Genomic DNA, 26,720 nt, shown 5'->3' with positions numbered 1-26,720 from the left:
AAGGCTGCTGCAGAACAAGCCCGAGGTCTGCCTAGAGCCGCGTTTTTTGGCGCAATTTGCAAAACGTGGTTTTTAGGACCGCACCCAAATCGCATCTGACTGTTCCATGACTCCCTTGCTTTTCTGAACTCTTGAATGCACCTGTAATTGTAATTCTTTAAAAACAAAACAAAATAAAAAGCACTGTGGAGCTACATTAATTGCTGGGCCTCCGTTCCTTTAATCAGTTTATTCCTTTAGTCATTTATGGACCATTTCGCCAGTGTTCGTTAGTGAATGCCATTTCCCTATGCGGACAGATGCCAGGTTCTTCTTTCCTTTTCCTTCCTTTCCTCCCCTGCCCTCCTGCCTTCCTCCTCTTCCTCCTTCCTCCCCTCCTTCCTTCCCTTGAGACAGTTTACTTGTCCCCATGGCGGGTCCCCCAGGGGCAGCGGGCAGGCGGGGGGTGCGCAGGGGCGCCGGCCCGCCCGAGCTGCTGCTGCCCATGTCGCTCTTGTCCCGCAGGCCCGGGGCCGGAGCTGAGTGGCCCGAACACCCCGCAGAAGCTGCCGGTGCCCGCGCCCAGCGGCCGGCCCTCGCCCGCGCCCCCCGCCGCCGCGCAGCCCCCCGCCGCCGCCGTGCCCGGGCCCTCCGTGCCACAGCCGGCCCCGGGGCAGCCGTCGCCCATCCTGCAGCTGCAGCAGAAGCAGAGCCGTATCAGCCCCATCCAGAAACCGCAGGGCCTGGACCCCGTGGAGATCCTGCAGGAGCGCGAGTACAGGTAAGACACTGTTCCCCGCCCCGCCCCCCACCTGGCCCGGGGGTGTGTGGACCGCTGGTGTGGTGGGCATGCTTCCCAATGGGACAAGGCACAGGCCGAAACTCAGGCTGCGGGAAGAATGTCCTTGGAACGAGGGTTTGTTTGCCATAGCGGTGTCAGGAGGGGGCCTCTGGGTTCTCAGGACGGTGAGTGTCATTCACTGAGTCCGGAAAGCTGTCATCACCCGCCATGACATGCCAGGCACTGTGTCAGGCACTGGGGATGCAAAGATCAAAGTCCAGCTAGGAGTGCCTGTGGATACAAGAAAGCAGACCCGTCATACTTGGCCTATCTGTGCATGGTGTCTCTCAGTTTATCCTTGAATGATGGCTTCGAGCTGGTCTCATGCTACTAAAGCCTACATAGTGGCTCACTGTAATATATTCTTTGTTTTAATGCATGCATTTGTGGGTCTACAGCTTGGCCCAGCCTTAGTGGTAAGCCCGATAGAAGTGTCTTCATGTGGGGTCCTTCTTTAAACTCTTCGTTCCAGAAACCTAATTTTCACCTGATTTGGCACATTTATCTGAATCAGTAGTGGGCAAACCTTTTCTGCAAACGGCGGGATGGTTAAAACTTTACCCTTTTCAGGACTGTGGCAAAGGCCTCTCAGCTCTGCTAAGAGCATCCACAGACAATAATGGGCTGGCTGTGTTCCAGTAAAACTTTATTTACAGAAACAGGCTGTGGAAAGGATTTGGCCCACGGGCTGGAGTTAGCGGACCCTTGATGTAAATACTTAATGTTAACCAAAAAGAGAGTCCGGGAGTGTTCTGTCGCTTACCAGCTGTGTTACCTTGGTGAAGTTACATCTCTTTTCCGTGACTCAGTTTCCACATCTGTTAAAAGAAGGTGTTATAGTACCTCTTGTAGGGGGAGAGATTAAATGATGCAAAGACTTTCAGTACATATCAGCTATGATTATTTCCCAATTATTATTTAATTTCAGAGAAATTGTAAGGGAAGGTCAGTAAATAACATCTAGCTTCCCTTTAAAGACATCACCTTAGTCTTTATTGAAAGACACATGACTTACATGTTACTAGATTAAAACACTGAGTTACCAGCTTTGGTAGTTAACTGTGAAAGAAATCACAGTAACTTGGCCGTAAATGTGTGTAGCTTTTTGGATGAAGAGCAAAACTTTCCTCTCTGTACTATTACTAATCCTCGACAAAGAGCTTTTGTATTGCTGTTTCCTAAATTTTATGTATCCCTAGAGAGCTACATATACATCATCAGTTGGTATTGTAGTGTTGACAGGCGGATCACTGTGCGGTACAAAGTCACATATTAGCACTAGGTTCCTATCTGGGGCAGAAGCTTTATTCATATGCGGTACTTTCTTTACATCACTACTGAATAAAAAAAAAAAAAAGTCAAAAGTATTTTTTAAAAAGGCAGTAAGTAGCACCGAGGGGTATTGTTTAGTTACTCTAAAATTCTGACTTCCAAAGAACTAACTTTTTTTTGTCCTTACCTCGAATGTACCAGTATTGTTACTACGTCATGTGAACTACATTCATAACATAGACACTCTCTCTACCTAGAAATACATCTGGACTTTTCTCCTTGTTCAGCCTGTGTTGTGCAGGGCGGGGGGTTGGGGGGAGGCAGGCAGGTGTATGTGCATTTTACTGACTCCTAAGTTTTCTTCATTTTTACCAGAACTGTATTTGCAGGACTTTCTTGTCACGAGCCCCATTTTTAGCACCCTTGGATGGCCTCCCAAAGTATACAGTACTAAGTAGGACTATGTAGCCTATTCCAGTGTGTGAAAAGCTTTGGTCCTCCAGCCCCGTATCAATAAGAAAAAAATACATGAGTCGGGATCTTTTAAATTATAAGCAGAATGTGGTGGAATGGCTATTTTTGATATTATTATCGTTACTTGATGAAATGTCTCCTCTTTCGTAAAGATGCGTGGCTTCCGGAATGATTGCTCTGGCAACTCTGGGTCTGAAAAGCAGGTGGGGTCTTGGGGCTGAACTTTCCCATGGCCGTCTTGAGAAAGAGCACGGGTTTCTCCTGGCAACATCACAGGGCATCTTGTATCTTCTTTAATTAGAGAGCGATGGCTGGCTTCCCCATCTGGAGATAAATGGTTCAGCTGCAGAGAGGAGTTAACTTTATCCTTCAGAAGGGGTTAGATCGAGTGCCTTAGGCTCCTGTAAGAGACAGCTAAGCAACTTTGCCTTTTGCCCCTCTTTGAGAGAATGGCTTCCTGGTCTTTAGCACTAGTAGCTGGAAAGGTCCTGTGTATCTTTACCTTCTGATCAAGTATTTGAGCAAGGTCTAAAGTATATAGATATATGTGTGTGTGTATATATGTGTATGTGTATATATATGTATATGTACATGTATGTGTACATGTAATATATGTATACATATATTTGTTTTATAATTTATGTACTTAATTGGAGCAAAAACCATCTGATAGATTATTTGAGCAAGGTGTAAAAGATAACAATAGATAGATAGATATCTCCTTTATAATTTTATGTACTTAGTTGGAGCAAAGAAATCATCTGTCAGAATTTCTTTAACAGATGTTCATGTCTTTGACCATGGTAATATCACTTACCTTGTCTGTGAAAATTGAAAGGAAGTTGTCAGAATCTCAAATTTCTTTTTGACTTTTAAGTCGCTTGGCTGTTTCTCTTGCTCATCATAAAAGCAGAATCTTGACAAACTGACCTTCTTGATTCAACAACAGCATAAGTAAGTTTCTGCGCCTGAACACTTTGCCTCAAATCTGTGCAGTCTGCGGTGAAAACATTTTGTTCCCATCTAAATTGTATCCTTTCTTTTTTGACCATCTTTCTCTTACTGATGAAACTCAGTGCCTTTTTCTGTAGTTAAGTGTCAGAGAGAGAGTTCCAGTTTGTTCTTGCTGTTGTTGTTGGTGGTGGTGGTGGTCTTTCCAGCATGCTTCTCTTGCCCTGTCAGTATATCTGACTTCACTTCTCCCATCCTGAGTTCGATTTTCGGGCAAAAGCGCTCCGGTTGTCACGTTAGTGTGTAAACAAATGGATTCCACAAGCGTTTTCACGGAAGATGCATTTCACATTCAAAGGAGTTTATTTGAGAAGCTCCCCTTTGAAACACGCCAGCCCTCTTTGGCATTAATTTCAAATTCAGTATGAAAATAGTAGCACACCTTGCTTCGGGAAGCAAGCGTGTTTTTTGTCCTTCCCTGATCCCCACTGCAACCCTGAAACTCCTTCTTAAAAATTACCAAGGGCTGTTTGATCAGCAGAGTTACGAAAAGTCATTTTCCCCTACCCTCTCCCCTCTCCCCCCCCCTTTTTAAAGTGTCACTCAGCTCCTTGAAGGAACAAAATGTACCAGTGTCATTTTCTGTTCAAATAACTCTCCTACAGGAATCATAAACTTCTCCTCTGGACCTGAACAAATATCTGTTACCTTTAATGGAACTCTTTTTCTTGCTGGAACAGTAACCCCTCTTGATTTACTGTTCAATCTGTATGAAAAACCTGAGTGACCTAATTCTGCTTCAATTTTCTGTACTCGTGAGGACACCAAATGAGTCTCCCGCAGTTATACAGTATTACATGTGTTGTTGTTTCGGGAAGTTTAGAATCCTGAATCTCTTTATTGGACTACCTGCTGAATTCCATTGATGGGAAGATGAAATTGTCTGGCGAGGAGCATTATTTAAAATGAAGATTTCTATTAACAACGACGACCACCACCACAAAGAAATAAAATTTTCTACGTTAAAGCAGCCCCTCCTGTACCCTCGCTACCCACCCACCATGTGCGGAATTCAATGCATGTAATTTTACTGCGGAACCTACCTTTCCTCTTCTGTAGTTTTGCACGATGGCACTTTGCACTTTCCACCTCCCTCTCACAAAAGAAAGATTCTTTTGTGTTGGGGAATCTGAGATTCCTTGGCAAATTACTAGGCCCTTGGGAGATGCAGATATTTTGGGAAGCAGTGCCCCCCACTGCTCCCCACAGACTCTGAGGCTACATCTGCCCCCATCCCTGCCTCCCCACATCCCTACATCTCCCACTCCCATGGGGGGAATTAATCTCTGTACTCTCAGCCCAGTTGTCCTAAGATTATTTATTTCGTCCTAATTCCATAGACCTTTAGAAGATTAAGAAAAAGCAGCTATGCCTCTGATTTCTCACTTGACCCACTTGGTCAGACAAAGTAAGCCCAAACACCAAGGGATGGTTGAATTTCCGAGATATTCACATGAAACAAACAAACAAACAAACAAACAAACGAACAAAAGTTTGTGGTAAATCTAGAACCGAGGAAGTAGCCTAACTAAATCACTGACTCTCATCTACCTCCCTGTGATATTTAATTCTCCTATACTGTGGCCTTCACTCGACATGAGTAAAGCTGTTTTGGCTTAGTTTTCTTTTGTTTTGTTTTTTCCTATTTAAATTAAATATTTGAAAAAAAAACACACTATAACAGGTTTTTTTTTTTTCTCTTAATGTCGTAGTTAAGATGTACCATCTCTGGCCATAGTTAGAGATTTTTGGCAATGTGAATATTTAAGAAATTGAATTGGACAAATGAAATGGATCTTTGTTCCATACAGTGAAAATTAAAAAAAAAAAGAAAGAAACTCTGATGAAAATCCCATGAGTATCAGTAGTAATAGGAATGCACAAGAACAGTGGGTGAGGTGGGGCAGTCTGGCCAAAAGAATACAATGTGGAAGTTTGTTTATTTTTCTATTATTTAAAATTTGTAAGTGTTCCTTTTTTTATTTCAAAAATGGTGGAAGTTTCTTACCGTCATTTGAACTCACACAAGTGTTTATTCTGCTGCATGTATAAGCCGTTTAAGGGCCTGTTTGCTTGTGTTAGTACAGAGGGCTGCAAAAAACAGCATGATAACATGGACAGCGCTAATAATAGCATGTTCTGCCATCAAATCGTTCAGTAAATCAGAATTAATAACATATAAAATAGGAATCTGTCAGGATATTATTTCCAGCAAAGTCAATGAAAAAATGATGTGCTTCCCTTACTGTCATTTTTTCAAGTTTTGAAGAAGATGGCATTTTACTTCTCTACCAAAGCAAACAGTTGCAAGTTCTGTACATTTTTTTGGTTTGGGTTTGTTTTTAAAAGCACTCAGTTTTGATATTTGGGCTAACTGAAGTAGTAAGATAATTTTGTGGGCCCTCGCTCAGAGATTGTACTTTTTCCTGTTGACGCACACAGAGCATCGTAAAGGTCGACAAAACCATAATACAGATTTGTATTTATTTAGTCATTTATTATTAATATTTTTAAAGATTTTATTTTTTAAGTAATCTCTATACCCAGCTGAGGGCTAGAACTCACAACCCTGAGATCAAGGGTCACACGCTCCACCGACTGAGCCAGCCAGACACCCCGCATGATACGAGTTTTTAAAAGAATCTTTAATTACCAGCTTTTATAGTTGAGGTCCAGGAAAGCTGCAGTCAGAAAGTGTGTATTAATTACCTGCGGTGTCCCTGCAGGTGTCAGGCAAATGAGGCTCCTGTCCGGGCTCCCTCCTTGACTAGTTCTGTGAAGTTTGCGTGTTTCTTACTGTCTCCAAACCTCAGTTTTCTCATCAGTAAGATGGCACCTCTATAGCATTTACCTTGTAGGGGTGCATGCATGTGTGTGTGCGTGTGTGAGTGTGTGTGTGTGTGTGTGTGTGTGTGTGTGTGAGACAGAGTGAGTACGTGCAAAGGAGGGAGGGAGAAAGAATTGAAGAAAATTCTACCTTAAATACACCTTAGCACAGTTAATGTTAACTTAATTTAACTTACTACCTTTTACTATTCTTCATGAAAACTTTTCCAAGACACTTCTGCCCCAAGTTTGGAGGGAGGTAGTTCTAAAAATAGATTTTAAATGGCATGCAATTATTTGTAAGAATAGGATCCAGGCGAAATCTGAAGCCCGTTTGTATGGGGTCACAGTAAAAGTATCCCCGCTGAATGAAGAAAGTGGGGTGTGTTTTGTTTTCTCTTCTGCCTTTATTTTGAAGAATGACCTGCAGTTATATTCCTGATGATGTCGGAGATGAGAATCTCTAGCAACCCTTTTTCTAGAAACTTAGTTTTTAAATACTGTTGCTTTACCATCTCCCGCTACCCCAAAGCTGATTTTTAAAAATGCCTACTTTGCCTTTTCTCAGACAAGCACTGCTCAGAGAGGAAGTGGTCGTGGTTGGCAGGCTCCCTCCGTGAATGTTTTGGGTTGGTTGATTTCTGTGGCCTCAGCACCTAAAAGTGCTCTTGTTCACTCAGCTTCAACGGCTGTTGTCATCAGCATCTTGGCAAAGAGGGCACATGGCCTGGTTGCCTAGGACAGAACTGGAAGTCAGAAAGAAAACTCTGTTGTCTCAGCTCTGCACTCTGGCTGCCTGGGCATTTGGGAGCAAATCACATTGTCCTGTCTCTCATGTTCTCTCTGTCTGAAGCAAGTCATGGCACTGGACTGCCTTCCTAGATGCATCCTGAGTCTTCCTTTCTGGGTGTTCGAGAGAGAGAGACGTTGTGAAGAAGGCCAGAGTGTTGAGCAACATACGGCACCTGTCCGCGTCAATGCAGAGGTCGCTCTTCTCCGTTTAACATCAGATAATCCAGCTGGGCATCAGGAATTCGCCGACAGCAAGATCCGGGATATGTTTTGCCAGAACTTAAACCTGAGGGTTACTGTTTATCATTCAAGACTCCGTTGTAATGTATATTTCCCCCTCCCCCTCCCCCCATTTCCTTATCTCCTTTAGACTCCAGGCTCGCATAGCTCATAGGATCCAAGAACTGGAAAATCTGCCTGGCTCTCTGCCACCAGATTTACGAACCAAAGCAACTGTGGAGCTGAAAGCACTTCGCTTACTCAATTTCCAGCGTCAGGTAATACCTTTTCCGCAGCGAATCCGAGATGAAGGAAATAAGCGGAAGTCTGTTCAATATTGTTATAAAGATATAAACTTAGTAAAACTAGTGTGTATTTCCAACCAGCAGCATAGAACCAAAAGTAATGAAGATGAATTGTTTATTATTCTACTTTTTTCTTCTGTATATCAGAGTCATTTTTTTTTTCTCCTATATTACGGTTTCCAGAGTCAAAGTAATGGCATTTTGTTACCTTGGATGAAACCTTGAGAATAAATGGTTTAGCTTGCCTTTATGACTCCAAAGAAAAAGGTAGAAGGGGGTCGATCAGAGTCTCTTTGTAAACACAAATGTAAAATCCTAGCCATTCCGAATTCTCCTCTGCTGAATTGATAGCCCCTCATTTGTAGAAATACATAGCACTGTTTTCTAACGGCTGATTATTCATCGGAGCCTAAGTTTGAAGCATTTGACCACATCAGGCCCACGTATTGACTAATCAGTGGACTGTTACCTAGTGTTCTTGCTGTGGTTCTTAGTAGTGACTGATTAATAAAAGCTAGCATGGTGATCTGTTTTGTAACTGCCGAGTCTGTAGGAGACTAGTGAAATGAAGTAGAGATAGTTTTACGTTGGTGAGTTTTGCTCTGTGGACCCAAAAGGTGCAGGTCTCCTGGTCCGCACCCTGCCTCGTTTAGCCAAGGGGGAGAAGGGACGCATGCTTGCCAGGCAGGTGGGTTTACTTGGTGAAGGTCTCGGGGCGTGCAAAATGAATTATTAATGAATGAAAGTGGCTTGGAAGTATTGAATTGCATGACTCAGTCTGTTGCGGGATGTGACTAAAATCACAAAGGCACCCCACTTGCTACTGTCATAGGAACTCGGTTGGGAGTACATTTGCCCTATGGGTTATAATGTCGCAGGAGGGTGTCGTGGTGACAGGGTGCTCCTCGGCCATAGCTTTGTGAGAGTAGCTTTCAGCTGAAATTCTAAACGAAAGAAAATAAAAGGCCCTGAATGCCATTTTCTTCCTTTCCTATACGGGACTTCACGAAACGCACTTCATGAAGTGCTTGCTAAAATTTTGTGAAAATGATTAATAACCGAATATATCTTCACAAAATAATATTGTATTCAGATTTGCTTCTCTGTGCTGGGACTCTTACCAGTCTCTGATTTTTTTGCTTTTCTCCTTGGTGTAGAAAAGTCCACCCTCTATGAAATTTTCCCAGTGAATTAACTATAGTTGATGCTGATTTGAGATTCAGTTAGATTGTTATTTTAACGTATATGCCCAATCCTCCCCCCACCCCCACCACCCCGGCTGCTACCACGTAACGTACAACATGGATAAGATACTACATTTATGGTAATCTAAAAAGAAGTCCACGATCTAGTGTGAAATTTAAATATCTTGGAAAGAATATCATCGTTGGGAGTGGGGGAAGCCAAAGCCCGTATTTCCCATTTTTCATATGAAAATTAACATTGAATTAATATTGTTTGAGTACCTGCTGCTACTGTGCATGAACAAGAAGTAACGTTTCTACTCTTTTTTGCAGAGCATCATTAAAGTCCATCTTTAGACACAAAGAGAATGTTAGTATGGCACTTAAAATGAAGTAAAATATTTCAGAAGCTCATTAGCTAATTAATACCATTAGAATAATTAAACAGAATGAATTAATTTATTGAACACCCAAGACAGCTTTTGGTTAGTGTTTTTGTTCGTGTTACAGTGCTGTAAGTTTCTGTTTTTGTTTTTAATCTGAATTACTTGGAAAGAACACTTTTACCGTCTTTGAAAGTGCTGCGTGGATTTGGCACGATTTAGTCCCTTCACTTACAAAAAACAAGGCCAACTCCGATGGAGAACCTTGTAGAGACCCCATTCTGCCCCACCAACGGGGGGCAGGGCAGTGGAGGCTGTCCAGGAGCCAGGCCTCTGTTTGGGGAAGCTCTCCCAACGGCTCCCCGCTCCCCCCTTGACCTTGACAGCTGAGACAAGAGGTGGTGGCCTGCATGCGACGAGACACGACCCTGGAGACGGCCCTCAACTCCAAAGCATACAAACGAAGCAAGCGCCAGACCCTGAGGGAGGCCCGCATGACGGAGAAACTGGAGAAGCAGCAGAAGATTGAGCAGGAAAGGAAGCGTCGACAGAAGCACCAGGTATTGGGGTGTGGACTGTGTGGCCCTACATTGACGGACACGCCTGACTGAGCCCTCAGGTGGACCCAGAAGGACTGAGAAATGTACTGACGAGGGCGGTGGGGACAAACCATGAGAACAGAAAGGTCCCTTGCAACTCCCGTGTTCCAGCCGCCCCATGTGAGACAGGCCAGGCTAGGGAAGTGGGTGGCCTGTCCGTGGGACTGTGAGGGGATCAGTGGAGGACCCTGCTTTCTGAATTCCAGGCAGGTGTCTTCTGCATAATCCCACGGCCAGCTGCCACCCCGATGGCCTGGAAAAGAAATGAAGAGAGCAAAACAGTTTTTGTTTTGTTTTTTTTTTAATTTCTTATTTATTTTTTGAGAGCGAGACACAGAGTGTGAGTGGGGGAGGGGCAGACAGAGAAGGAGACACAGAATCCGAAGCAGGCTCCAGGCTGTGAGCTGTCAACACAGAGCCCGATGCGGGGCTCGAACCTACAAACTGTGAGATCATGACCGGAGCCGAAGTCTGAGGCTTAACTGACGAGCCACCCAGGCTCCCCAAAACAGTTATTTTTATAACGAATGTAAATACAGCCTCCTGGGCTTTTCTGGGGCCCCGTTGGAGGTTTCATAGGGGTAGAGTTAAAAAAAAATTTTTTTTTAGCGTTTATTTATTTTTGAGAGAGAGAGAGTGAAAGAGCGCAAGCCAGGGAGGGGTAGAGAGAGGGGGAAACACAAAATGCGTTTGTGAAGCAGTCTCTAGGCTCTGAGCTGCCAGCATAAAGGCCGACGTGGGGCTCACATCTCACAAACTGTGAGATCATGACCTGAGCTGAAGTTGGACACTTAACCGACTGAGCCATCCAGGCACCCTGGGGCAGATATTTTAAAATGTTCCTTCCTAGGGGGTTGGAAATATTTTTGATGCAGGATTTGATTTTGCATTAGAAGCCCTGTAAATTGTGTTTGTTTTCTAGTGCTCGATTTAATGCCCCAGCTTCGTTTCATTTGGAAAAATAAATGTTAGATATTCGTTGGTACACGTGTCTCCTCCCGTATTTCAAAAGTAGATCTGGGGGCGCCTGGGTGGCGCAGTCGGTTAGGCGTCCGACTTCAGCCAGGTCACGATCTCGCGGTCCGTGAGTTCGAGCCCCGCGTCGGGCTCTGGGCTGATGGCTCAGAGCCTGGAGCCTGTTTCCGATTCTGTGTCTCCCTCTCTCTCTGCCCCTCGCCCGTTCATGCTCTGTCTCTCTCTGTCCCCAAAATAAATAAACGTTGAAAAAAAAAAAAAAAGTAGATCTGAATTATGGGCGGCGATTTGCGTGGCTCCTCATCTTATTTCAAGTCACGGTTCTAAGGCGTTTAAGTTAGAGCAGAAGAGGCATGACTTTTATAACCTGGTTCTCACTGAAAATACCCTCCTCCCTCGGGTTTATTTGAGGGTGACGTGCTTTACATTTCATCACCGCTGTTTTGCGTGCTTCTGCCAATCCTTGATCCTGCCATTTTCATGGGGCCGTATTTTTTGAGGCCTCAGAGGTTTCGCTTCCACACACTGGCGCCCAAACAAACTTTGAGAGCCTTTTTCCCCAGCCCCATAGCCCACAGCTCAGCTGCCAGGACACATCCCAGGGCACCTATCCCCTAGAAGATTCTAATCGTCCACTCTCATGAAGCCAAAGTGTGTGCTTTCTTGGGCTACACTGAAACCTCATGGGAAATAGACTTTGAGTATCCTTTTCTCCTCCCTTTGGATCCTGTAGGAGTACCTGAACAGTATTTTGCAGCATGCAAAAGATTTTAAGGAATACCATCGGTCTGTGGCCGGGAAGATCCAGAAACTGTCCAAAGCAGTGGCAACTTGGCACGCCAACACGGAAAGAGAGCAGAAAAAAGAGACGGAGCGTATCGAAAAGGAGAGAATGCGAAGACTGATGGTAAGGAGCTCGCTCGCCTGCAGGGACCCCGGGAAATGGGGGTCCTCACAGGCACCCGTATTGAGAATGGTAAATATGCTATAGCAGGGGGTGAGTAAAAGCAGCTTCTCAAACATGTTAACACGCTCCTTTGAACCTCGTATGGATGGAGTAGGAACATCTTCTCTTTCCTGGACAGCACATACCACGAATCCAGGACCACGGCTGATGAGTCGAGTACTTGCCTGTCCTGGGGCAGCATTGCTGTTCAGATTATAGCTTCTCACATAAAGGCGGGTCGTACAGCTTTCAGGAATTGTATTTAACAACCAGATCGTCCTTTGTAAAATTTTGCGTCTTTGAGACTCATGATACAGGTTGCTTTGCATGAATGTGTCATGAAGTTATATCTTGGACTCGAAGAAGGTCTGTTTTTTTGAAGCCTCTGGTGTTATCCTTTTTTTTTTTTTAATGATAGAAATTTCTCCCTAGCAGTATAAAAAGTGATTTTTAAGTTAATTTTGAAATGTTGCGTTTTTGGTCATAGCTGTGTTATTGTCAAAGGCTACCCGCGGGTCATTACATTTATGCTATTATTTTTTAATGGATATATAAATACAGAAGGGATTGGTTTACATCATTGGCCAGGGTGTTTGGTTTTATTGACCATTTATTTTTGGAATTGGACCTCGGAGCACACCATGGAATTTTAAAAGTGTGTGTGATCTATAATGATACGAGACCTGCAAATTGTACCTGGGACATAATGCCTGAGAATAGGATGGAGATAAAATCATTAGCCTTGGCCCATAATTACGAACCTGGAAAATTCCAAGTGACAAGGCCTTTCTTGGTGTTATTATGGTTTGAATTTTTTTTCCCCACTAATTTTGTGGATTCCAGAGACTAAACACCATGTTTTAAAGAGCCCTGTTTCCAGGTATTACTAAACCTTAGATCTCCTCCAACCTCCCTCCTCTGCTTTTTCGGGAAGGAGACGACTGTCCACGAGATTTCTAACTAGCCAAGGAGGCTGCTTTATAGTAATTTGAGCAGTAAGCGGTCAAAATTTGTCTGATTCAACTGGAGTGAAACTGTATTAGAACTTCAGTAACAGATTGGTTTGACACTAATGATTAGGCATTTGCAAATCATTAATTTTTGCAATTAAATGATGGAATATACAGATAACAGGGAAACTGCAGTTTTTATCACTCTTTCTTCAAGTGAGATCAACCATAACCAAAAGCAATTAGAGTTATAATAGCATTTGAGGTTCACACTCATCCACGGGGCAGACAGCAGCTAGACTGGGTTATAAAACGGCTGTCACTCGGGCACATGCTGGAGTGGTGCCCCTGGACCAAAGATCCCCAGCTTTTCCGCAGAGTGGAAGATTTTGTGGTATGTCCCTTTTTATCCTGCGCGTCACATGAGGAAAATATTTTGAGCTGTCCTTTTTATTGGGATGCATAAAAGAGATTTCTCTTGAAATGGCCCAGAGTACATCAGAGTTTTTATTGCATTTAACCTCATAATGTTGCTTAATGGGAGGTAGAGGTGGAAATTACTGTACCTGTTTTATTACCCAGCAGTATCAGACTCCAGGTGCTAAATGACTCGCCTCTAGTCACGTAGGCCCATCGCGCCGTGCCTGTCAGTGACAAAACTCCCCTAAATTTGACTTTTCCTATCAGCCACGGTGTTTGTGATGCTTTTACGTATATGAAGTTATACTTACTACACTTACAGTCCATTGGAGTCTTTGCCATTAGAAATACTTACTGAACTATTTCTGAATGAAGAGATCTTATGTCTGGAATTTGCTTCAGGACACTCTAGCTTGGGACTGGGGAGAGGACTTGAGGGAAGGGTAGCCGTGAAAAGGGAGTCCTCGTGAGTTAATTCCTGTTGCTTGGTGTTGGTGAGATGAGAGATTATACTCTCCTCTCTACTTTCAGTTGTTTGAAAATTTCCAGAATACAAAGTTAAGGATACACTTTGGATGATGGATTCTCAAATTTTATCTGTGTGTGTGTGTGTGTGTGTGTGTGCGTGCGCACGCATGCGTGCGCACAAAAAACGTTAGAAGAGCAAAGAGCTGACTTTGAGGACTTGCTTGCACCACATAAGTAGTGTGGTTCGGTGTCCTGACTGCTACGAGCCCACGTGTCCTGGGACGCAGGCATGGCGCCCCCAAGCGCGCCCCAGACCCGGATTGTGCGCCGTAACTCACGCAGCCTGGATCCTTAGGTTGCCCGCACTCACCACCGGTCAGAGTTCAGACCATGAGGGGGGCGGATGAGTGGCAGATGGAGTCGTCTGCCAATCTTTATGGCGCCCTGACCGTGTTCTTCTTTCCTTAATAGGCTGAAGATGAAGAGGGCTACAGAAAACTGATTGATCAAAAGAAAGACAGGCGTTTAGCTTACCTTTTGCAGCAGACTGATGAGTATGTGGCCAACCTGACCAACCTGGTTTGGGAGCACAAGCAAGCCCAGGCCGCCAAAGAGAAGAAGAAGAGGAGGAAGAGGAAGAAGGTGAGCGCCCTAGTGAGTCAGAGGAGAGGAGTGTATGGTCAGAAGCCAGTCCAGGGCCCTTTAATACATTCTCCTGGGGCACCTGGGTGGCTCAGTCGGTTAAGCATCCGACTTCGGCTCAGGTCATGATCTTGCGGTTCATGGGTTCGAGCCCCGAGTTGGGCTCTGTATTGGCAACCCAGAGCCTGGAGCCCGCTTCAGATTCTGTGTCTCCCTCTCTCTCTGCCCCTCCCCTGCCCAAGCTGTGTCTCTCTCTGTCTCTTAAAAATAAAAGAACTTAAAAAAACATATATATATGCATATATACATGTATGTGTATATACATATATATGTGTATATATATATGTGTGTGTGTGTGTGTGTGTGTGTGTATATATTTACTCGTTACTGCCCTAGTGGAAGAATCAGATATTTGAGTTGCAGAAAATGCTTACCCAAAACAGGCACCGTGTCAAAGAGGTGTTGAGGCACACCAGACCACAGGTCGGAGATGAGGGTGTAGCCAGTAGGATGTTCCAAACTGTAACGGTTCTGTCCATACTTTCACGGTCCCGTACAGTGTTGAAATATCAAGTGTATACGGTCAGTCAAAAAGGGAAAGATGTGAGGGCACAGAAGTATTTGCTTAAGTTTAATGCCAGTGTGGTAGGGCGATGAAAATTAAGAAGGAATGCAGAGTACAGATGGAAAGAGCCTGAGAAAGATGTTAAGAGATGGCCTTGGGGTACTTTCGAAACAGATTTCCGTCTGTTTGTTCGAACGGGAGACAGTGTCAAAGTGGTTCCTTCATTCAGTTCAGCTGCCCTGGTGTCACGGTAGGGTGAGTGTCTAAGGCAGGGTTTTAGGTTATTACAGAGAACAGTAAATAGTTTTATGTACAATATAACCTAATTATATTGCACGGAAAGTGAAGAGTAAGATTTAGAATTTCTGCCCTGCAGATATTGTACCTCGATTCAAGGGCAACCTGCCAGTGTAGACCTGTGAATACAGATCCTCTCTGAATCCTGAGTGGTCTGGTGATTTGGTTCTTGGTTCATGTTTTGTTTTCACGACACACCCTGATTGGCCTGGGCACACACACCAGCGAGAAACAGGAAGTCTCGGCCAGGGCTGTGAGGATCGAAGATTGGTGCCATTTAATCATTTATTCTGTGCACTGAATAATTGAACGCAATGTTTTTCAAAAAATAATTAATTTCATGGCTCCTGAATTCCCATCCCTGCTTCATAATTAAGGAGGAGGAATAAATGATTGAGAAGGTGCCTTCTTGCACCTGACTTCTTTAGTAGAAGATAGCTTCCCGCATTGTGAAGAGCGCGCAATGACTCAGGGCTTGGATTTAGACATTTCGTCGTTGAGCGATCCCTCATTTTCTTGTCAAGGTGGCATTATAGACTCTGCAGAATGCCAGCTCCCAGTTTCTGACTTCAAAAGACGCTTTCAGAGTCAGAGAAAGGCACATGGGCAAACAGGTAGAAAGAATTCTGTAACATTCCACAAGGGGACCCCGTGAAACGGCAGTTTTCGTTTTTCCCAGTCCGGATCTGTGTTTTGCAGAAGTGGCCAGGAAAAGGTCACCGTTGGTGTTCGTAGCAGTAAAATTCAAATTCTACTTGGTGTGTGTGTGATGTAAAAGCTGAAGGGTCCCCGAATTGAGCTTCTGGCTTATAATTAATGGATTCCTGCCATGGTATTCGATTGTTATATCATCGCAGGCAAAGAAAGATCTCTAACTGAGTGATGGGGATTATGCCTTTATTTTTGTGTTAATCTGTATAGAGCGGGAACCTGTCACACTATTTTTCACGATGCTGCCAACTTTGCGTGATCTATAGATTGGCTCTCTACTTCCAAACTCTTAGCTTCAGGTTTGCTGATAGCATTTATTCTTTTCTCTTTTATCTGTTTGTTTGACGAGTATCAACTGAAGCTAGGCAGCGGGCTACACGTTGGGGGAGAAAGAAGGCGATGGCAAGGAGAAGCACACGTGCCTTCTCAGTTCCATCAGAGAGCGAGAGGCAGGTAGACATTAATCAAATATGCAACCAGGTACATAATGATAAACCATGATGAATGCGGAAAAGGAAGCCCCAGGAGTCAAATTGGGGGTGGGGACTGGTTTCCTGGCAAAAGAATAATGGATACCAAAGCAACTCCCTCCTGTCTGCCTGGTGGGAATCTCTGGGTGGCTCTGGCAGGTTATCTCACACGATTCAGTGTGCAGAACCATTAGTTGGTCATCAGCCCTCTGCCTCCTTCCCGGTGCTCTGTCAGGATGCTCAGCATTTGAGCACACCCTGCCCTCAGCAGGACTGGGGAGGACCTGCTGTATTTCTTTCCCGGGGCCATCTTGCTGGGACAAATGGGATAATGGAGGAAACAAAGAAACCAGGCTCCTTCCTGAAACCTGTCTCTTTCCTGGGGCTTTGAGACTTCTTTCAAAGCAAGTCACACAATTGCAGATGCACCTTTATTCAAGTGCAAAGCAAATGGATGCTTTCAAAAGCTGATTATTTGGCAGTTTGGATTATCTGTAGTTCTTCTTCCCTCCATTAGAGTGAATGATTGAGATGGCTCCTTCCAGCTTCTCTGCTGGGAAGGAAGGCTGTGTCCTGAAGCTTAAAAGTTCTGCGCTGACCCTTTGAGAAAGCATTTTCCCACAGAACAGTATTATGCTGTACCTGTCTGCGGTTTGTTTGTTCATTCGTTTGTTTTTAATGAGGTAAGGCATCAATAAGCCTTTATTTTGAGAAAGCCTTCTTTACCCAGTGGACCAAGAACATTGTGCTATAGCAACAGGTATAGGACCACTCGGCTACAGCTGACTGTATCTACACTCCTGTAGATGAGTGTGGTTGACCTTGTAACTTAAATGGAAAGGGATCAATTTTTTTTTAATTGCCCCAATGTAACAGAGAAGTTCTCTCTCTTTCTGGTGGAGTTTATTGTGTTTCCTTGCTATTGGTAAACAGGAGAGTGGGTTTTCTTTAACCTGCCTTGACCATGTTTGCTTCTCTCTTCTCACCATCAGAGCTGCTGCTGTGACGTATAACATTTATAAATCATTCTGGAGCTTCTCGCTGTGGGTCTGGTCTTCCGTTAATGCCCTTGAAGTGGAGGAATAGGAAACGAAATATATGTATCTACCTAGGTGTTAGAGGAGGCATAATTTGTAAAGTATGGAAATATCTAATTATGTGAAACCAGTCTTTGCAGTGTGACAAGATTAATGTACTCTGATGTGCACTCTGCATGACCTTGAGGTCTCTGTCCCCTGCCATGATCGTTCTCTTAACATCTGCTGGGTGACTACAAGGTATAAAAGGGCATGGGGCTACATAAGGCCACCAGGGTGTGTACAAATAGGATTGAGCATACTAGAGTAGAAAATTGAGCCACTGTCTAATAAATCACATTAGTCTGCAGACTTTTAAATTTCGTACAAATTTGCTTTCATTCCCTTATAGAGTATTTCATTAAAAGACCTATTACCTCGTGCTTCAGTCTCTGGATCTGTAAGAAGGTGATAGGATTACATGGCAAAGTGTATCTAAAGCATTTAGTGGGGCCCTGGGCAGCTCAGTTGGCCGAGTGTCCGACTCTTGATTTCTGCTCAGATCATGATCTCAGAGTTTGTGAGATTGAACCCTGTGTTGGGCTCTGCCCTGACAGCACAGAGCCTGCTTGGGATTCTCTGTCTCTTTCTCTTTCTCTCTCTTTCTCCGTCTCTCCCTCTCTTTCTGCCCCTCCCCTGCTCTCTCTCTCTCTCTGTCTCAAAATTAATAAGTAGACTTAAAAAAAAGCATTTAGAGTATACCCTGGCACAGAGTAAGTGCTCAGTTAGTATTAATTATTTTATGAAACAATTTTGCGGTATAAATGTAGGATAGTAATTGTTGAAATGTGGTTATAGTTGTTTTTTTTTTTTTTAAATAAAATCTTCTCTTTCCCCATGCTGTATGTTCTCTGTGATGTCGAGAGAATAAATGGCTACTTTATGTATGTATGTATGTATGTATGTATGTATGTATGTATTTTAGTTAGGAGCAATTAGGTAAGATGGCTTTTAGGACAGTGACAGGTTCTTTGCCTGTTGAGGCATGTAGTAGGAAGTGAAGATTTATTCTTTGTGGTGGACCCTGCCTATCTCTCTCTCCCTAGCTCCTACAAGGAGAATTTTTTAATCATGAAGCCTCTAATTTACGGTGGTTCCTGGTGGTAATAAGGTGGCCCTTGCAGGGCTTTAGAGTTCTTCCTTCAGCTGTGGTCAGGAGCCCATGCCAGCCATCCCCGACCTCCCTCACCCAACCTACTGTCAAGACGCGTGGTCGTTTCACAGGCTCAGCTTCCCGGGCTGTTGACTTCAGGCCAAAAATAAATATTTAATTCCCTCTTCCAAAGTCTTTCGATGGCGTGTATACCAACAGAACTACACCCTTGCTATTAATTTGTGACATTTCTTGGAAACTCAAGATGCTAATAAGAACCGTCCAAATCCCATGGGGGACTGTTGGGTCAAGTACCTTTTCCATCGTAGTGTTCAGTTTTCCTTCCAGAAGTTCTTTAATTCTCTTTCTCAGAAGACACTGTTAGGAGTAAATCTCAGGACCGTGACATATTGGAGGGGGAGTGTTTCTGGCACAGCATACCACATTGGTCAGTATGGTAAGAGGAAATGTGTTTTCATCCTTTTTAGATATCAACAAATCAGAAAAACCTGTTGGTGTAGTTTTTGGTGAAAAGAGGCATCAGATGCAAACGTATAGTAATATTGTTGAGACCCTTGTTTTAAGTTCAAGCCGCTCTCCACTTCTTCTCAATTCTTCTGTCTCTCCTGTTTCTCCCCCCTCCCCCCAAGATGATGATGTACCCCCACGAGGACAATTTCACAGGTCAAAGAAAAGTTCTAAGAAATTCTGGGCATCTGAGTGTAGGGACTGTGGTCAAGGTAGGTGAATGCAATGCCAGCGTGATTAGATTAATTTGATTAGCTCAGTATCAAAATGGGTGAAAACTGAAGTTTGGATCAGAGTCCTGCTTAACTGGATTGACCAGTTACTTGAGTCAAAAATGTTGGAGTTGGTTTTCTCTGCAGAGTACAAGCACAGTAATGTGCAGTTGCCTGTTCATTTGATATTCTTGGGTATTTTTTATTGCTTGATCACCTATCTTAATGCTCAAAGGTCCACTTAAATGACAGTAAAAATAACCCAAGTGGTTTCTGAAAGCTTAGGTTTCCGCTGAAACAGAATGAGTCTGTAAGATGCCAGCGCTCTTGAACGTTGTTTTAGCATAGTGTAACAACACCTACTGGGGGATAAAATGCATTTGCTTCATCATACAAATTGTAAAATTGTGAAATATTTGGTAGAAAACCGTTTCTTTACAGATCGAGGCCGTTCGTGGCCTGTGTTGGGGTAGTGATGTGAAGGAAGTGTCCCGCTGAAGTTTATTTTCCTGGGTGCGGGCTTACACAGGATTTTCACGTGTAGGGATTCCTTGGCCTCTTTGCGCCCGTTGCCAGTTATCTCACATAGCTTCTGCAAGGAAAACAGGTAGCAGTGCACACAGCTTGGTGAACATTCCTAAGTGGAATTTCTAAATTGCCATTGGCCTTGGGCATTGGGAAGCCACATTGTTTTTAGTTGTGAGTAATTTGTTCCGTATCCCCTTCCATCACTAGGTGAATTACACTCCTTCCTCCCTCCAGCAAGCATAATTTGTCCCCAACGTTTTGCAGGTTGGAAGAAGCCAAGACAGGGTCCTTTTAGTCCTGATTAATGGATGAACTACAGTGTTGTAGTTTTTTTTGTAGTTTTTTTGTAGGATTGTTTTGTTTTGTTTTTAATTGATGGAGAAAAAAAAGCTCAGGCATCAGCTGGTAACGTAGGATGTGTTTGTAATCATGTGATGGAGATAACTGTATATGAAGGTTCCTCAACTGGTGGGAGACCATGGTAACACCAAGAGCAATCTGTTTGGAGTTAACATTGAACCAAGAAAAGGGATGTTTTGTGGGATTGATTATTTATTTATTTATTTTATTTATTTATTTTTTTTATTTTTGTGGGGGGTGGGCGGCCAAGATAAAGCACCAGTGTCATGGGAGATCCAGAGATCACCAAACTGAAAGAATCCAAAGCATGATGGGAGAATGTGTTGTCTCTTGCCATAGAGTAGACTGCCACCTGGCTTCCACCTTGTGTAATAGCAGCAGGATTGGGTATAAATTCAGGGCGTGCCAGTTCTGTGAGGAATTGTGTGTGTGTTCTTAACTAATTTTATGGTTTGCAAATACATTGGCATGTAATTACAATAATGATGATTCATTGAGTGTATGCTAAGTGGATGCTTCTTTATTATTATAATTTTTGGTGCTTGCCTGCCTTCCTTCCTTCCTTCCTTCCTTCCTTCCTTCCTTCCTTCCTTCTTTTACCAAATATTTACTTAGCACCTTTTACGTGCCAAGACCCCTTGTCAGTGTGGGGATATACGTGTGACAAAACAGACAGAAATCCCTGACTTCATGGGATGAACCTTATGAAGCAGTTTCACGCAGTGCTATAGCCAGTCTCACAGACATAAAGGAATAGTCTTCAGACAGTCATTGAAACTTGTGCATTGTGGAGGTTGATGCTAGGAGTATATATGTATATAACAGTATATAATGGAACACTGGATTGTACGTACTGAAATAGCAATCCTTTCCTGCCTCAGCCCCATGAGGGAGGGACTGTTACTGTCCCTTTTTTACAGAAGAGGGAAGCACGACGGAGATTTGCTCAAGATCACATAGCTCAGATCTCTTGTTTGTAGTGACAGAGCTGGGGATTCAAACACTCGTGGTCTAATTCCAGAACCAAATTTTTTAAATCTAATCTGACATTGCCTCTTGAATTTGATATTATTTTTAAAATGAGTTTAGAGGATTTAAAATAAAGGACGGGCCTGATTGTGAGGCAGTTTTTAGATAACACTCTAGCTAGTCAAAGCATATTCATAGAAGAGTATCCTTTAGAATGGTTTTGATTCTATTATTTATGGTCCTTCAAGCTTTTTAATGTACTATTCATTGAAATGGTGATCCAGTTCCACTCGCTAGATATTGGAAATTGGCTTATTCATTGTCTCATTTGATTTTCTTTGTTGACCAAATTTGTAGCTTATTTCTGATTTGTATGGAAAGAATGGTGGGATTAATTGACTTTCTCCCATTAATTAAAACAGTCGCCTGAGTGTAGTGCCCAAGAATTCCAAAATTGGAACTCTTAGGGGCTGGTCACATGGGTGGTTTCTTTTCTGGGCTTTTCTGCCATTGTTCTCTATATCCTTCGCCAAGATATAGAGCCTGGTGTCTTTTCTGACGCTCATCACTCCTTTGGAGTGTAAACGTTTTTCACGTTGGGGCGGCATACATAGAATATTAAATTCTTGGGAAATCATAACCAAAGGGAGCATTTTATTTCCTGCTCTTTGGTAGAAGCACTGCAATTTTTTTTTCATGCCCTTTGCTTTGGCATACATACGTACATGTATTCCTTGTAAGACAATTTTGAAAGAACTTCCCCAAAATTTCAAACGTTTATGGGATCTGCATTTCTTCAGTATGGACAAAGGGTTGGATTTTGAACATTGCCTCTCAAAGCTGTTTTGTCAAGAGACAATTGAGTTATTTTCATGGAAAGCAAAAATGTATTATATAATCAATGCCTTAAGTAAACAGAGTAGAGTTAATATCGATTCTGTATCATTATATATATTTTTAATTAACTAAAGAGCCCAGGGGAGGAAAGCTCATTTTCTTAAATGTCTTGATAAAGGAAATGACTAAAGTTGTTTTTTGGGTTTTTTTCCTCACACACGAAGAGTATAGCTTTCCAGCAATAACTTTCAAATAAGGATTCTAAAAAGGTGATGGAAAAGATTTCCCTTGTCAAAGAGGTTGTTATAAATGTAAGAAATTTGAGACTCTTCTGTGTTTATTGCAGATGAGACTCTCTCGGGTATGCCCCAAATGTGACATAATCCTCGCTTTTCATTTAGGCTGTCTTTGAGGCACATGGAGGTTAATGGACTAAGATATTGAAATATTTAAGAAATGGCAGGTGATGGAATTTGTCATGAGATCACAGTATCTGTATCACATTTGCTCCCAGTACCCACCGTGGAAATACTGTGTATTATGAAAAGCCGATTAGGTTGAATGGAAAACATCCGGAGAGCTCAAAGGATTGTTGTACGATTCTTTGTTTTTATGACCCAAGAGCGGTTCCGAGTTTATTCGTGATGGACGTTTTTAGAAACCTTGCCAAGGAACGTGGAGCCAGTTACATCAGGATTTGTCTTCCCAGTGCCAAACAGGGGAAGGACATTCCACGTGCTGACCTCAGCCCTGATGTTCTCATACCTTCAGCATTTTGGGTCCTGGAAGACTCGACCCACAAATCTTTGGTGTGTGCCAGCCTTGAATCATATGTGGCTTTCAGTAACTCCCCGCAAGTTGCCCGTGAAAGACACACCTTGTCTCAGACAGCGAAGAGAAATACAAATGAAAGGCATTAACACGTAAGCTTTGTTGGATGATGATGAGTGGCGATGAAGTGCTTTTTTATACCACAGCACTGCCACAAAGTTCTTCTTGTAACCGTCTTCTTGATTCACGTACACCTGACATCTTGACCTTGCTTTGCAGAAGGCCGAAGAGATTGCCGAGGGAGGAGAGTCTGCCCTGGGACCAGACGGAGAGGTGAGGCGTTTTGCACCCATTTCTGCTCTGTTCTGCTCCGTGAGTCCCCACCATGCCCTACGGCACCGTTTTCTGTGAATACCAACGTTATTTTTACTCAGCTATTCATTTCTAAGTAAAAATAGTAGTACATTAGCATAGTTGAAAATTAGAATAGCATAAAAGGGATATACTGGAAAGGCATCTTCCGTCTCAGACGAAGTTTCTTGTGTACCTTCTGGAATCTTCTGTGTACCTATATGTTTATGAATGTATAGCATGTGTGTAAGAACCTTAAGTGATTGTATAATTGCATTTCCCCAGCAAATGATACAGAAACATAAAATATGACCCAGTTTCCTTAGTGTATTACTAATTTGAAATTATGAAACTCCGTAAACGATTTACATATTTGGTTAACTTATTTTTTGACATTGTGTGTAGGTTTATGATAGGGCTTCTATGTGTGGAGTCATCAGCACATTGCTAAATGTTATTTCCTAGGATTTTGAAAATTCTCCTGAATCATGAGAACACAATTACTTATTTATTGGACTTTTTTTTCTCCGAAAACTCAAAGTTCTCTGCCAATGATTCACATGAGGAGGCATACGTACCCCTCTCCACAGCCGAATGGGAGGGAGTATGTTTCAAACTGTCTTCTCTCATGGATTCTGATAAACCTGCTTGGGGAACCCTTCTAGAATCACTGTACATGGGAGGCGTACTCTGAATGTGAACATCCTGCATCCAGAGAAAAAGGTTGAAACCACTATTCTGCGCAGAAACTTCTTGAACAGTAAATGTGGCTTAACCACTGTAATCTATCACAGGGAAAGAAAGGATGGGGTTAAGAGTCTAACGTGTAAGGCCCTCTCAGTGAGCCATTCTAGGGGAAGAATACCATATATTGGAGCACTTAGAAACCACTCTGATTTGTAATAGCCCCCAGCCTTACCTGAGCATGCCTCACAAGGGTCTGTAACTAACAAGCACACAGGGAGAGATTTAACGTGTTAGCGGGACAATGCTCTTACCTCTTATCATCTCTTGGGAAAATTAGCCACTGATCTTGGGCTTGTGACATGCACCTTTTTTTTTTCTTTTAATCTCAACACATGTGCATTCTGTTTGCTCAAGTTGGCAAAGTGGACATCTTGCTCAGTTTGTTTTGAAATCATGTTCTTACACTCTGCTGTGCTCATTCAGTGCTTTTTGCCAAAGATCTAATTCCAGCTACAGTGATTCCCAATTTTCTTTGAGGCATGACATAAGAATGAAAAAGCTATATTATAATAGTTCAAGGTAACGTAAGCTGACTTTTCCGAGGGAGACGATAGTGACTGGTAGGTCTTGATCACATGGGTGTGTAGATGACCTTTCACATTAAAGAGAAAGAAACGTCGTGCGTGCAAAGTAATGGTGTTCACATGCATCGCTTTAGCACACATAAAAGAAAAACAAAAAAGTTTGGAGTAATCCTTTTCTTTTTTTAAAGCTTATTTTGGTTGATAATCATAATATATTGTTTTTTATTCTTACAGTGTTTTCTTAAAGGAGAAGGGAGGAAGAACTTTTTTTTCTGGTCATTTTTAAAAAAAAATTTTTAAATGTTTATTTATTTTCAAGAGAGACAGAACACACGTGGGGGAGGGGCAGAGAGAGAGAGGGAGACACAGAATCCAAAGCAGGCTCCAGGCTTTGAGCTGTCAGCACAGAACCCGACGCGGGGCTCAAACCCACAAACCGTGAGATCCTGACCTGAGCCAAAGTCGGAGGCTCAACCAACTGAGCCACCCAGGCGCCCCTCTGGTCATTTATTATAAAGATACGTAAGATAAGCTACTGTATACTGTTTTTCCTACCATTTATATTTAACTTCAATTAAGAACAATTAGGAAAAATCCTTTGGAATTGATAAGTTCTCTAAATATTGAATTTTATTACCTTTAAGGAGATAGATAACTGGAGGACTCCTAAAACATCAAGCATTTCCAAACCAACAACGTCTGGCCCGGGGGTCTGCTCCTAGAGGTGACGTCACCCTGTAATGAGTTGCACGCATTTGCATAGGATTACTCCATTTTTACGCCTCTTAAAAAAATTTTGTTCTCTGAAGTAGGTTGAATGCAGCCTCTGCAATTTCATTTTTTTCTCCTAATTTTCTGAGCAAGCCATTTTTCATTGAGAGTCTAATAATGAACTTCAGCTCAGTCTTGGCCCGTTCGCCAGGTTTCAGATGAGCAGAGCTTTTTGCTTTAAAATCCTACTCCTAGCACCCGTGGCTGCATTAGATGCCAGGCCATTTGGTTCTGCAGAAGCTTAGACTGGCCCCTCATGAGGTGACAGTACCTTTCTCTGTTCCTGTTTTCTCAGAAACCATGACTTTGCAATAGTTGTTATCTGGGGAAGTATTATTTGGGGGTTGAGGGTTCTGAGTTGCAAATGGCAAAAATCAACCCTGCCAGATTTAAGTGAGAAGAGAATATGTTAATGGGATATTGGGTAATTCATTGGATCTCCAAGAAAGCCCGGAGAACATGCCTCAAGGCTACAGCCAGCGCTGAGCCGAACAGCTCGACAGCGAGACCTATGGCTGACGCTGGGAGGCAGGAGCTGCACAAGGCCACTTGCTGTGCTCTGCCCTCCCTCCAGCATGCCTGTTCCTGCCGGCTTCCCCAGCCTTCTGGGTCCCTATACAGAGCCTTGGTGAGTGCATCCGGTGGATGGAGCTGAGGTCTTGTGCTGGTAGCCTTGCTGTAAGAGAGGCTGGTGTTTTCAGCTTCTTCAGTAGGAGGTGGTATTCCACTTCCTGCCAGGATTCCATAGGTGGTGAACTTTCCATTCACAGAAAAAGGGTTCAGATGCTGGGCAGCCAAAAGGCTGAGAAATGCCCAGCACAGAATTGGGAGGCTGTGTGAACACCAAGCGGTGATGTGTATTTTTTTTTTCTCCTTTCTAGCCCATAGATGAAAGCAGTCAGATGAGTGACCTACCTGTCAAAGTGACTCACACAGAAACTGGCAAGGTCCTGTTTGGACCAGAAGCACCCAAAGCAAGTCAGCTGGACGCCTGGTTGGAGATGAATCCTGGGTATGGCCTAAAAGCAGAAATACTGGGGGAGGGGGCACCTGGGAGGCTCAGTCAGTTGAGCGTCCAACTTCAGCTCAGGTCATGATCTCAGAGTTCGTGAGTTTGAGCCCCGCATCAAGCTGTCTACTGGCAGCACAGAGCCTGCTTCAGATCCTCTGTCCCCCTCTCTCTGCCCCTCCTGCGTTCTCTCTCTCTCTCTCTCTCTCAAAATAAATTGAAGCAAGCAAACAAATAAAAAAGCCAAAAAAACAATAAAACAGAAGTACTGGCCTCCTTTGACTTCTTAGTTTTGTGCTCCTTGTACAATCTTAGAACTAAAACAGCATGACCTTTACCGATCTGGTTAAAGTTATTTCACCTGCATCTGTCATTTGTGCATAGAACATGCTAGTTAGGTCACGGGTGTACATATTATAGTTTAATAAAAAACTAAGCCCCCTCTCGTTCGCACTCCTTTTCCTGTAGTTACGAAGTCGCCCCCCGATCCGACAGCGAAGAGAGTGATTCTGATTACGAGGAGGAGGTATGTAGTCACCTGTGTTTGGAGTGTATGGGTTTGAAAGTTAATGGGGGAGGCACCCGTGTCTGTCTGTCGCGTCTTCCTCCAGTGTT

At 43.3% G+C, this 26,720-nt stretch overlaps 1 protein-coding gene across 5 annotated transcripts in view; it reads left to right on the top strand.

The window, feature by feature from the left end:
* The window catches only part of SMARCA2 (SWI/SNF related, matrix associated, actin dependent regulator of chromatin, subfamily a, member 2), a 179,787-nt gene that overhangs the window by 31,871 nt on the left and 121,196 nt on the right, over positions 1 to 26,720 (top strand). For all 5 annotated transcript variants that reach the window (XM_047101568.1, XM_047101535.1, XM_047101561.1 and 2 more), the window contains exons 5-12: positions 505 to 760; positions 7,566 to 7,692; positions 9,673 to 9,846; positions 11,594 to 11,767; positions 14,116 to 14,286; positions 22,983 to 23,036; positions 25,978 to 26,108; positions 26,574 to 26,631. In XM_047101568.1, the coding sequence (XP_046957524.1) occupies positions 505 to 760; positions 7,566 to 7,692; positions 9,673 to 9,846; positions 11,594 to 11,767; positions 14,116 to 14,286; positions 22,983 to 23,036; positions 25,978 to 26,108; positions 26,574 to 26,631 (1,145 nt within the window). The remainder of the gene's footprint in view (positions 1 to 504; positions 761 to 7,565; positions 7,693 to 9,672; positions 9,847 to 11,593; positions 11,768 to 14,115; positions 14,287 to 22,982; positions 23,037 to 25,977; positions 26,109 to 26,573; positions 26,632 to 26,720) is intronic.

This window comes from Lynx rufus, unplaced genomic scaffold (assembly GCF_022079265.1).
Source record: "Lynx rufus isolate CCGP_SWC_20201006 ecotype Redwood Valley unplaced genomic scaffold, mLynRuf1.p SCAF_10, whole genome shotgun sequence".
NCBI classification, from domain to species: domain Eukaryota; kingdom Metazoa; phylum Chordata; class Mammalia; order Carnivora; family Felidae; genus Lynx; species Lynx rufus.
The sequence above is the reverse complement of the archived record's forward strand: the minus strand, read 5'-3'. Positions and strand labels throughout refer to the sequence as shown.